General features: G+C 38.5%; 2 protein-coding genes across 3 annotated transcripts in view; one reads left to right on the top strand and one right to left on the bottom strand.

Annotated features, from left to right (window-relative positions):
• LOC136252912 (AP-3 complex subunit delta-1-like) overlaps nt 1-1524 on the bottom strand; it is a 36676-nt gene extending 35152 nt beyond the window's left edge. The window contains exons 1-3 of the mRNA XM_066045502.1: nt 1403-1524; nt 1285-1352; nt 1039-1134 (exon numbers count right to left, since the gene is read on the bottom strand). Coding sequence (XP_065901574.1) covers nt 1039-1134; nt 1285-1344 — 156 coding nt within the window. The 5' untranslated portion in view covers nt 1345-1352; nt 1403-1524. The remainder of the gene's footprint in view (nt 1-1038; nt 1135-1284; nt 1353-1402) is intronic.
• Nucleotides 1469-12820, top strand: part of LOC136252913 (bifunctional arginine demethylase and lysyl-hydroxylase JMJD6-like) — a 31074-nt gene continuing 19722 nt past the window's right edge. Inside the window, exons 1-9 of one of the 2 annotated variants that reach the window (XM_066045503.1) lie at nt 1469-1618; nt 1886-2094; nt 3120-3272; nt 4161-4261; nt 4646-4741; nt 6799-6946; nt 7418-7563; nt 8227-8269; nt 11740-11909. In XM_066045503.1, coding sequence (XP_065901575.1) covers nt 1555-1618; nt 1886-2094; nt 3120-3272; nt 4161-4261; nt 4646-4741; nt 6799-6946; nt 7418-7563; nt 8227-8269; nt 11740-11909 — 1130 coding nt within the window. In that variant the 5' untranslated portion in view covers nt 1469-1554. Of the gene's footprint in view, nt 1619-1885; nt 2095-3119; nt 3273-4160; nt 4262-4645; nt 4742-6798; nt 6947-7417; nt 7564-8226; nt 8270-11739; nt 11976-12820 lie in introns of both variants that reach the window. The other variant, XM_066045504.1, reaches the window with a different exon arrangement.

The raw sequence follows: 12820 nt of genomic DNA, 5'->3' as shown, positions 1-12820 counted from the left end.
CCTCTGGTGTGATGTAGGTTAGGATTAGAAAAAAGGAAATCATCAGCATTAATATCGATTTGGTGAGATATAATTTTAAATAACATTGTAGCCTTCTGTTCATTCCTGCATCTGGCTAAGGTAGGCCAATTAAGGTTAGATAACATTTCAGTGACGCTGGAATATCTAGAATAGTTGTTAAATGCAAACCGTGCTGCTCGTCTTTGGACATTTTCTATGGCATCGATGTCTCTTCGCGTGTGGGGTGACCAGACTGTGTCTGCATATTCTAAGATAGGTTTAATCAGGGCTTTGTAGCAGTTACTTTTGACTTGGAGAGGACACTTGTTCAAGTTACGTTGCAAGAAGCATTTGGTGTTATTGGCCTTTTTAGTAATTTGTTTAATGTGCTCTGACCAGGATAAGTTTTTGTCGATAGTTACACCTAGATACTTAGCATGTGTTACCTCTTTTATAGTTTTACTTTGCAGTGTGTATTGAGCTAGTATTGGGTGCTTCTTGTTAGTGATTCTAAGAAATTCACATTTTTGTAAGTTGAATGACATTTTCCAGTCAGCTGCCCATTGTTCTAAAGTGTTAAGATCCTGTTGTAATCTGTGACAGTCAGCTTGGGAATGAATCGTAGTATACAATAGCACGTCATCAGCATAAAGTTTTATCTTAGATGTAATTCGGTTAGGCAGGTCATTAATAAAGCAAAGGAACAATAGGGGAGCGAGGACTGTCCCCTGAGGAACACCAGATGATACCAGTCAGGTCACTTTGTTGACCGTCAACTACTACACATTGGGATCTGTTTAACATAAAGTTCTTTATCCAATCTAGTATATCTCCTCGAATGCCATAATGATTTATACAATTAAATAGTCTGAATTGCAAAACCAATTACAGCCACCAAAAAAATAGTAATCATTTACTCCTCCACAGCCATAATAACATATAGTCTTTCCAATCTTTCAAACCCCATACAAATTGCCAATCCACAAACTGTCCCAATAATAACTCCAATAATAACTCCAATTAATCCACACCACTCACATAGGTCAATTTGGACACAGCGTTAGCCTTGATCATCACATTTTCTTGCTTCAACTCCTTCTTGATCTCCGCCATACAACTAGCAATGAACTGTGGCTGTGGGGTGACATAACAAACATTATTATAGGTGCGTATTAATAAGAATAATTCTAATTTCTTTCACATAGGGCAGATATTTCTAGCACTCTTGCACATTAACAATTTACATGTACGATTGCTATATTTTAATAGATGTTACAGCAATACCTCATTGGCTTTGTTCGCCCGTAGTCCACGGACCAAATCGCTTAACGTTTTCTCGAACATGACGACGCCTAGAAAGATACACATTAACTAACATGCGATATATTGCTAATGTCCTAACCTTGCACTGGATCCCTGTCCGCTTAGTCCTCCTTACTAAAATGTGAGTCACGTGGTTTTCACCGCGGAAATTCCGTAATTTAAAAATCCCTGCTACTGTAAACTAGCGTTCAACTTCCGAGTTCATCCGAGTCATGAGAGTTCACCCATGCGATGGAGAAGAGCGACAGAAGGTGTAGAAACAGAGTAGAAGAGGCTAAAGCTAAGGCCAGGCCTGGTTAGTGAGTATTGGTCGCTTGTCAGTTAATAATATGGAATAAAATCAGCTGTCTAGTCGAGGTGTCTGGTTTTCTAAAATTGATTCGGGATTTCCGCCATGATTTCTTCCTGACTTGTATGCATGCAAATGTGTTTGTTTTTATACCCAAGATGTGTTGTGTATTGTCAACCACATTAGTGTATGGACAACTTGTAACTCAATCATTTGACCGAATTTGGAGGCAACTCGCTTTTTGACACGTGTTTGTTTACTCATTTCATGCAGAGCTCAGAGGCGAATATGGCTGGACTAAGATGAATTATTCCAGTAACTTTTCAGTTGCAAAGGAGTTGGTTAAAGACAATGTAGAAAGATTGGATTGTAGGAAAACAAGCCACAAGGATTTTGTAAAGAATTACGAGAGGCCATCTATACCAGTAGTTTTAACTGGAACACAGGAAGATTGGACGGCTGCATACAAGTGGACATCAGAGGTATGTGAAGAAATCTTGTATTGCTAATATTGTCGTGCAGGGAGAGACCGAAACAACTACAGAATTTTGAGTGTCTGGCTTACACCTGCATACGTACAATGCCATAGAAACTACACATACAATGGTTTCCATTTTAAGATACTCATGAATTGTTTCACTCACACGTGGGCTGCAAGAATAGCATTTGTCTACATGTACATGGCTTACAAGTATCAACTCACACCGTGCAGATTGATATGCTCTTGTTATTTGATACTGACTACAGCTAGTATATTAAATAACTTTGTAATAGTGTTACTAGTACTGTAGCGTTGGTGATACTATAGCACTGGTGTTGATATGACAAGTATGTGATTATTTTGTTTTAATAACCAATGTGTACTGTAATATATGTTTTCATTCCCAGAATTCATGAGCTATAAAAATATATGATAAACAAAATTGCAACCATTCGTAGAATTCAATAGGCTATTGATTCACTCCATAAATTAAAGGGAATTTAATGGCAAGTTAGCAACTGTATACAAGATGGGTATAATATAGTTGTGTGCATTGACTTTGCAGCTTGTGACTGATTGATAGTTAAGCTATACGATAGAGTATTGTTGGCAGGAGTGACTGCCATATAAATATTTCAAATTTAATCCAAAAACCAGCATGCGTTCATGTACAACCAGATAACAAGAAAAATTCAAATTCCCTGTAGTAAGAAATGTCTACATGTTACATGTCGGTATACAGGGGAGTAGATGATCATTAAGTTAAAAGTATTTTTATATTAATGAGCTGTGAATTCCATTTCATAAACAGAGCCACTTGTCTACAAGGTAGAAATAGAAAGTGATTTTTTGTGTATCAGTGACTAAATCAATACAGTGAAACTTTTGGTCAGTCTCAGGATGTCTATCATACGAGTTCTGCTGTCTTCAACATATTCCCACAAGTGTATCATTTTTTTTTTTAATTGTTTGTGAACATTCCTCCTCTGAAATGCCCTCAATTATTACGTATTATTATTATTCCAGAGACTGACAAAGAAGTACAGGAACCAGAGGTTTAAGTGTGGAGAGGATAATGAGGGGTACTCAGTTAAGATGAAGATGAAATACTACGCCTGGTATATAAACAATACTAAGGATGATAGTCCGTTGTATATCTTTGATAGCTCCTTTGGAGAGGTAAGGATGAGTGTGGTGTGGTGTAATTGTATTTGCCGTGAAGATGGTTGGAAAATTTCTTCATAGACATTTACTGGATACCTTGTGTTGTATTCGTGTACCTTGTGATATACAAGACTAGTACATAGTTTGCTAGAGTATCAATATAAAAGTTTTGGCAATTGAAATTAAGTGTACCGTATTGTCTCGAATTACGGCCTGGGGATTTATTTATTTCAAGCAACTTTTATCCCAGCTACTAAATGAGACCGGCATTTATTTACCTGATCAGCATTCACGAGTCAACTTCATACGTTGGTGTTGTACTCTCCTGGTGTTTCCCTCAGCATATTTCATAGCTTCAAGCTTACAAAGAACTCTATAAAACGTTTTTCAGTTCATTGTTTATAACACCAGAATTGTTTAAAATAATGACTGCACTAGACGTTTATTCGAGACCTGGTGTTTATTTTTGTTGTGATGCTGTATATCCCCGGTGACCAAACAGGACCAGGGTTTATACAAGACTGACCATAATTCAAGGCAATACGGTATTATCATGCAACATACTCCACAGTTGGTTTCCCTCAGATAATCAGTTATAATTGAGTGTAGTGTAGGATGAGTGTCTGATGGTTAGTTAGTAAATCAGATTATTATAATAATTACTATGGTGGGGGTAGTGTGTACTAGAAACATGTCTGTAGTTGAGTAATAACACTGTCTGGGTGTCCATCATCTGTGCTTTATCAAGTACATTATCGTCATGGTAGCATTCTTTTGGTAGGTCTACAGTACTAGCAGTATATTTGTACATACATGTGTGCACTTTATTTCATGACATGCTATAGGAGCTATTAGCTCTATTATGGTAAACAATTACACATTAGTTTGTGTTCACACTTGTAGCATCAAAAAAGAGGCAAGTTGTTGGACGATTATCAGGTACCAGATTATTTCACTGATGATCTATTCAGATATGCTGGGGAAGCTAAGAGACCCCCTTACAGGTACTGTGGTTTATGACAGTAACTTGTGTTGCAATTGTAGTATATTGCATTTACCTATAATATTAGTAAACTCCAGCTAATCCACAGTACCATGCTGTGAGGGGGTACTATGAATATGTAGTGCATCAAAATTTAGGAGCTTGTAAGTGCCACAGGGTCCAAACAATAAGCTCCACATATGACTTGCAAACTTACTTTCTACAATTTTAGCAATGATGATTTTCCAGAAAAAGAATAATATTATAGTATCAATGCTTGCCAAGTATTATGTAATAATATGTGTGTAGAGAAAACAGTGTAATGTTGTATTGTACATGTTGTGATGTACACCTGTTACATATTTTGTGGTAGTACACATATTATTGCTGAAACTGTTATTGTCAGGTGGTTTGTGATGGGACCATCAAGATCTGGTACTGGTATCCATGTGGATCCTCTGGGGACCAGTGCCTGGAATGCTTTAGTGAGCGGTCACAAGAGGTGTATATGTGTATCTGTCTGTGTGTTTGTGTGTGCATGCATGTGTAGTGTGTGTGTGTGTGTGTGTGTGTGTGTGTGTGTGTGTGTGTGTGTGTGTGTGTGCGTGTGTGTGCATGCGTGTAGTGTGTCTCTGTATAGTATGTCTCTGTATAGTATGTGTGTGTGTGTCCACGTCTAGGTATGTCTGTGTGTGCATGCATGTGTAGTGTGTGTGTGTGTGCGCACGTTGGTATCTCTGTGTGTATCTGTGCATGTGTACATGTGTCTGTGCATGCATGTGTGTAGTGTGTCCATACGTCCGTGTGTTTGTGTGTGTGCAGTGCAAAGCTGCACATGCATGCGTATATGTGTCTATTAGAGCTCAGTGGTATTGAAATTTGAATATACGGTATTAGTAACAGGAAAATATCGCGGTATATCGGTATATAGTTTGCTTGTCATTGTAACTATTGCATCATTTCTTGGTCCTAGTATGAAGTGGTATCATCTCAATAACCAAAAAAAAAATCTAGTTCAGTACAAGTAAACATGTGTTGTAATGTGACAATCTCAAGTTTTTGTTTAAGGCGTATCTGCTAAACCATCAACAAATTGGATAATTAAATGCCAAAGGCTGGGTTAAAAGCAATCCTATACCGGTATTCATCGATATACCGGTATTTCGATATATCAGTTATCAAACGCTGTCACGGTGTGATAATCAGTTATGATAATTTATCACGATAAACAGTATTACCGATATATCACAGAGCACTAGTGTCTATGTTATAGTTATATCCCGGTACGAGGGTGATATCATTGTTATTACACGAGTCCGAGGCGGAGCCGAGGACGAGTGTAATAACAATGATATCATCTGAGTATACGGGATATAACTGTTTTATATCCCAGTGCGCGGGAGTGCGCAGAAGTTTACGAATAGTAAATTAAGTTCCGGTTTGAGTTCCTGTCACTGTGCTCAAGATTTCGTCCGAATTGTGTGGGGATTCTACTTCGTAGCTACAAGAGAGACCTTACATACTGCCTACAAACTGTAGCGAAGGGCGGTGTTATTAAGCAGCGGTTCCAGGTACGATTCGCCTTCGTCAGAAATTGGTATGGTGGTGTCGCGTGGTGTGCAAGAGAAAAATAAAGACCAACAAGTGGCTACCATAGTCCAAGATAGAACGATGAAGCTAGAGGAAGTTAGTTCTTCACCATAGTGACCGTTGGGAGTGATTGCTGGAGCGAAAATCGTCACGGACTATTCTTGACATTTGTTAAACTAGCTATCACAGTATTGGTAACTTGTATGTTATTGTGTAAAGGATTAACAGTTTTCTTGTAAGATTTAGGTAGTTTTAAGTGCTGTATTGGTGTGTTTTGTATCAATATTTCCTTATTTGGCTCTTTGTTCCATTGGTAAACAATGCCATTTGCGGTTATTATGATGTCACGAAAGAGACTGAGTGGCTCCGCAACAGGGTGATAAGTTAGTTATCACTGGGTGATAACTAATATATCGTACAGTAGCAGCGCCGCTCTGTCTAGCTGTATGGTAGTTATAACCCAGCGCGGCGCTTTGATACTCCCACGCACTGGGGTTTAAGTAGATATATTATGCATTCTATTATCAATACTTAAAAAGTGCACCACGATATCTCATGGAAGCATTTAACGCGGTAATTGATATCACAATATTATATGCTCATTAGAAAAATCATGTTATTTTCATTTCATATGTACAAGGTTAGCTATGCTTGTAGCTATTGTTATATCCATCCATTATATTTCCCAACCTTACATTCTATATGTAATAGTACACTACTTACTCAGATGTACACCATGTACAGTGCTCCATCACTATACTGTTTAATACATACCATATGTACAGTGAATAGTGTTGAGGTTCATATACTATATGTGATGGATTTAATTTGTCATGATTTCAATGTGCTATGTACTAGCTTACAGCATATATAGTGTACAGTATACTTGCGAGTACATGCAATGACAATATATATCATTCATCCATCAGTTTATCGTTCAGTCATCTTCCCCACCTTATCCACTTGTAGATGGTGTTTGTTTCCCCCTCATACACCGAAGGAGATGTTGAAGGTTACCAAGGAGATGGGAGGAGATCAAAAGGACGAAGCCATCACATGGTTCTCTGTCATCTTCCCTCGTACCCAACTACCATCATGGCCTAAGGAATATACACCAGTAAGAGAGTGACTTGTATTCTGTACTATAGGGAGTGGTGGTACAGTGGTCCCTCGATTGTCCGAACTCATTGGGCCTTCAGGGTGTTCAAAAGTTCGGATAATAGAATTCCATTCATTTATATACAGAACCCTGTACAAATACTCTAATAGAACAGTCACCTCCATAGTTTGGATAATCAAAAATTCGGATAATCAATGGCCGGATAATTGAGGGACCACTGTATATGGAAATGTCAACCGATGTATATTTACTAGTATATTATTTATTGGATGTACATGTACGAATGAAATATCTTCAGTGTTTCCCCAAGAAATAAAATTGATGCGTAAAACTTGAAGAATTTGTACCTGACATCAAATTATGTTATTACATTCTTTAACCATGTCAAAATAAATACACTCACAGTACCGTGTGTCTGATATAATTAAGTGTATTTACTTGTTGTGTTTGAATTTTCCTATACTCTAGCTGCAGATCTTACAACATCCTGGAGAGACAGTGTTTGTACCAGGTGGATGGTGGCATGTTGTAATCAACCTGGATGACTCCATCGCTGTCACTCAGAACTTCTGTACTGTCACTAATTTCCCAGTTGTGTGGAAGAAAACTGTAAAGTGAGTAGTATACATGGATAGAGTGTAATGGAGCTATGAGGGGGGTTATTGTTGTAATTAGTGTCCCTCAGAAGACTTTGACCCCGAAAATCATCAATGCTAAAGATAGTACAGTACTTACCAAGCACATCGCATTTGCTCACACGAGCAATTTTGCTTGAGATTTTAAAATCGCTAATTAAGAGGTGTGGCAACTGTTTCACTTACTGCGGATTTCCAAGTTCTTGCAATGCAAAGCGTCATACACTAATATTGTGTCAGTATGCACAGTTCTTTAATTGTATGTAACAATACCTGTGATATTCTGTGGTTTTCGAGTTGTATGCGTAAGCATGTTAAGTCCTGTGAGTCAGTAATTGTCACTGAAAATCCGCTGTTGAACAACTGTGCGCATGTATGCTTGTATAACACATGACATTTTACATTGCAAGAACTTGGAAAACTGCAGTACAAGAATCGCACGCGAAACAGTTGCTACGCCCCTTAATTAGCGATTTTTAAAATCTTGAACGAAATTGTGCATATGAGCAAGTACGACATTGCGCTTGAGCAGTACCGTATATTGTATGTAGCATTGTTCTGAGGGTATAGCAAACATAGATTATGGCTTGTAGTATTACATTTACCATGTATATACATGAACACATGCATCTTTTCACTTAGGGGCAGACCAAAGCTCTCCAAGAAATGGTACAAGATACTAAAGGTGTGTTACTGTGATAAGTTTATACTATAAAGGATGTGCTCTGAGATGAGTTGTAGCACAATTATAATTATCACAACTTAGTAGTGTGTCGTGTTGTGACAATGAAAATGTACTGTAGTTTTGGTTGAGGAAATGTTTAAAACTCAAACCCACAAGTAATTATCCTGACTCAGCTTGAGTAAAAGAACAATGGGCCTTATGCAAAATATCCGAAGCCATATAAGTACTCGTAACTCTATGTGGATACTTACCACTACAGGTTTGTGTCATGTCTGTGTTATTGTTGCAACACGCTTTGCGTGGGGTCAACTTTGTACAGAGAGCATTGAGAACTTTGTGAGGTAAGCGCTTTGTAACGGCTGTACAGTTTTCTCCTTTCAATATTGTATTGCACGTGAGGTACTTTACCGTATGCACCCGTGAAAGTGACGTTGCTATCCTACCACAGCGCCACAGAAATTTGAAACTTCGTAAGGCTGGATTTTATATAGGAGAACCTGGTTATTTGGGTGCCAGTCCAGATGGAGTATTGTTCAGTAGTTCCAGAACAGAGGTTGGTATTTTAGAGATCAAGTGCACTATTCAGCCAGTAATTTAACTGTACTGGAGGCTTGCCAACACTGTCAAAGTTTTTATCTTACCTGCAATGAAGATGGCTCTTTTGCTATGGACAAATCTCACAACTACTATTATCAAATACAGGGTGCAATGGCCATTACACAGACCAACTTTTGTGACTTTGTAGTATGGACCCCTAAGTCCATGGAAATATTAAATGTAGAGTTTGATAAGCAGCTGTGGGAGGAGGAATGCCTACCTCGGTTATGTAGCTTTTATCAAGAGTTTATGCTACCAGCATTTCTCTACTAGATCACCAGTCTGAGCAGCTACTTATGTGAACCATCATACAACTGTTTGGTATTGTAAGTGTATACAATGGTTTTTTGACAAATTATTGTTCATCTTCATGTTCTATATCATTTACAAGTATTGGTAAAAAGTTTGTTAGCATGGCACATACAAAAAAGATCTGGTTTATTTGGTTATGCAGAGTATTAGGAACATTGTGCAATATGTGGTATGTCTTTATCCAACGAATGGCTCTTTCTACATGTATATGTACCGAAGCTATTCTTCTTGTGGTAGTTCGTTCTTCTTCCGTCAACTGCCCAGTTTTGCTTAACATAGGTGGTACATTTAATTTGACACCAGGTGGCAATATATCACTGATTGTAAACCTACGATCTGCCATAATGGAATCACCTGGCTCTAATAGTGGGTTTACACTAGCAGTTGGGCACAGTACAGCACGGGACGCTTAATTTTGCTAGTGTAAATGGATATCGATCCGAGCCAAACCGTTACGTGCCGGGCTCACCTGGCCCTGCTACTTCAACCATGCTGGCTTGGTACGGCACGGCACGGTAGACAAATTGAAACAAACCTTGCTATATCCTTGGCTGCTGTACGTAAATACGATGGCTTCTACCATGGCCAAACGTGAAACAAAGTCCAGTTACCACGTTCGATTTGAAATGAGCTGTCCATCGAGTGGTAGCCACTCATATTGTCCCTCAAACGGATTGCTGGTAACTTGTACGACAGTAACAGCTTGAAACAAGCTTGAAAACGGCGAGGGAATCTCGTAGGACGATACTGTAGCCATCATGTGCTTATGTATAAACTTGCCCAGCACGGTTATTTCCTTACCAATGTATACACGCACTTAAAACGTAGCGTACCGAGCTGGAGCTACTAGTATAAACACACTATAATAGTTTTAAAATTCCACATTCCATAGTCAGTTTCTTATCTGAAATATTGCCCCTATATAAATCCAACACAAATAAAATAGAGCCGGATGGAGTAATGACTATGAGACTTTTAAGTGTATTGTAGTTTTTGTAACTGGAAAAGGTTAATTGTTGAGCTGATGGGTTTGATGGCATCTGGATATATATTTCAGTAGCATCTATTATACATCTAGTACTCGGATACAAGTTCTCAAACTGGTAAGGCATAAAATGATCTATGACTTGTCTACTTGGCCATGTAGGAACTTCCTTAAACTTAGCATGCATAAAATTTATCCAGCTGGTTATAATACGTGACATTGTTGATTGTGATTTTTGAAATCGGTTAGCTAGATCTTGCTCGAACAAACCAGCCTTGATGCGACACAAATTCATTCATTGGTGAAAGAGACCTACATCGTCCTTCTATGCAACCATCCTTCCAAACTTTTATTGTGTAATGTAGATACACTGCAGCAGGTCCAAGAAACTGAAAACAGGCTAAAAAACACAAAAGATGGAAAACCTGTATAAAAACTAATGGCCTTGCCATCATCTTTAATTTGATCAATTGAAAAGGGTACAGCTATATTAGTGACATCTTCAGTCATCACAGAAACATGTTTTTTGGGATAGGTGAACTCATCAGCTTGTACTCCAACACTCTCCTTCTGAAACACTTGATCTGTAGCATCAGATTGACACTCTGTCTGAGTAGCAACATTGGCTGTAAAATATTCATTGGCAGTTTGCATTGAAGCGTTACACAAAAAGGAATTAAAATTAGTATTCGTACCCTCATTATAGCATATGGGGGAAACTTGAACTCCAGCAGAGAAACAGACTTTCTTAGTTGTGACATTTGTAGGTATACTTCTGGCAGGGTCTAAAGTTTCTTGATGCTGAAAAATCTGAGAATCACAGGCCACACTAGCATTAGTAGTAGCTTTAGTGGTGGTGACGTTTTGAGGTGTACCAATGACAGATTCATTTTCTTCATTAGCAACACTCCGAACACGCCTTTTCTTTAAACATGGCTCTGGTCTACTTCGTGGTGGGGGCCTAGGTGGCTTTGTCCAGGAAAAAATGGTTGGAACATCATCTCCATTCTTTTTGCCCCCAACAAAATGCCTGCTGCACACCCATGAATTTGTATTCACAGGAGTATTCTGTCGCCTGATCTTCACTAACCATTTCTTCAATAAAGCGGGACGGTTCAACGGAAGTGCATAAAAAGACACTCCTTTACAGCTGGGAATTCCTGAGCAGCTGTTACAATGCAGAACGATGCAGTGATGGACCATTACAGCAGCCTGTAAGAGAACACAAATCACTCTAATTAATGCACGCTATTACAACAAGTCACTTTAAGCATTTTGCATAAGGCCCATTAGAAACTGAACTGAAATGGCCACAAAATTATTATGTTCAGAAAGTACATGTGTTCCCCTTGCTAAGGTACCGTATAATGATCATGAAAACAAAAAATAGCTGTTGGTGATTTGATGGAGGATACCACATTTGTAAATAGTATCATAACTTCTAGTTATCTTTTAAATAGTAACTGCAGCAAAGTTACATGGGATACAAGTATCAAATACTGTAACTAGTTACTCCTGAAGTATCTATCCCAACTATGATGATACTGTACTGTACGTGTATATCATCTCATTGTAGGAGAAAAGACCAGAAGTGGTAGCCATAGCAGACAAGGTGGACTTGTCAAGTAGTGATGGACTACCCACCTCAGACAGCTCATCAGACTCCAGTAGTTCTAGTAGTAGTGACAGTTGTTCTGAGTCTGAATCTGATAATGATAGTGATGACTGCAGGCAGAGCAGGAAGAGGTAACTACAGATGTGTTTGTACAGGATGGAGCCTATTGTTGAGGACAACAGTGCAGAGCAACTGGGGTAATTTGTCTAGAGCCATAACCCATCCTCATGTGCTTGCCATCATACTGTAGAGCCCTCGACCTCCTAAAATTGTCTGTACTTCTAATATTAACATTGTGAGAGCATTTGACTGCATGATTTATCCCACCTCAACACTATTGTTTTGTAGCTACACAACCTACTACATTATATACATGTATGTATCAGTACTCCTGGTACAAGTAATTTCAACAAGTTGATGCTGTGCTACTTCTAAAAACCAGGTGCCCAGTAAATACTATCCCTTGAATTTAACTCTCAGTATAAAATTGATGTATTTACAGACAATATACTAAAAATTAACATATTTTGTAATTCACCAATTACTTTCTAATTCATCAAATATGTTGCTATGTATCACTAAAGAAGCGTAACTTGAGCAAACAACTTTAAACATTTTCTTAACTGTTGTATAGTTTGTCTATGTGTTTTTCATGCACAAATTCTCTATGCAAAGCCTTGTGACAATGTTTTCGTTCGCATACAAAGGATATATGCCTCCTTTCAACTCAAGAAGATGTGCTGTTCCTGATAGCTTACAAGGCCTGTTACGTTGTTTTTCAGTCATCGTTATATGCATGTTAAGAAAATTAAGCTTTACAGCCTTTATTTATTGAAGGAAAGTTTATTTTCTGGGGCTCAAAGCCTGTTTGTTCATGACAGACATACCTACATGTAGACATGCGGACACACAGTTTTAGCAAAACCAATTTCAGTAAACCAGGCACGCGCCCACAGCCTGCCTTCAGCTGACTGTGGCCACACGCCTGGTTTAAAGCAAAATTTGCTCCAGAGTACCAAGCACCACAAGTCATTGGGTACTC

Source organism: Dysidea avara, chromosome 4, assembly GCF_963678975.1.
Source record: "Dysidea avara chromosome 4, odDysAvar1.4, whole genome shotgun sequence".
NCBI lineage: Eukaryota > Metazoa > Porifera > Demospongiae > Dictyoceratida > Dysideidae > Dysidea > Dysidea avara.
The sequence above is the reverse complement of the archived record's forward strand: the minus strand, read 5'-3'. Positions and strand labels throughout refer to the sequence as shown.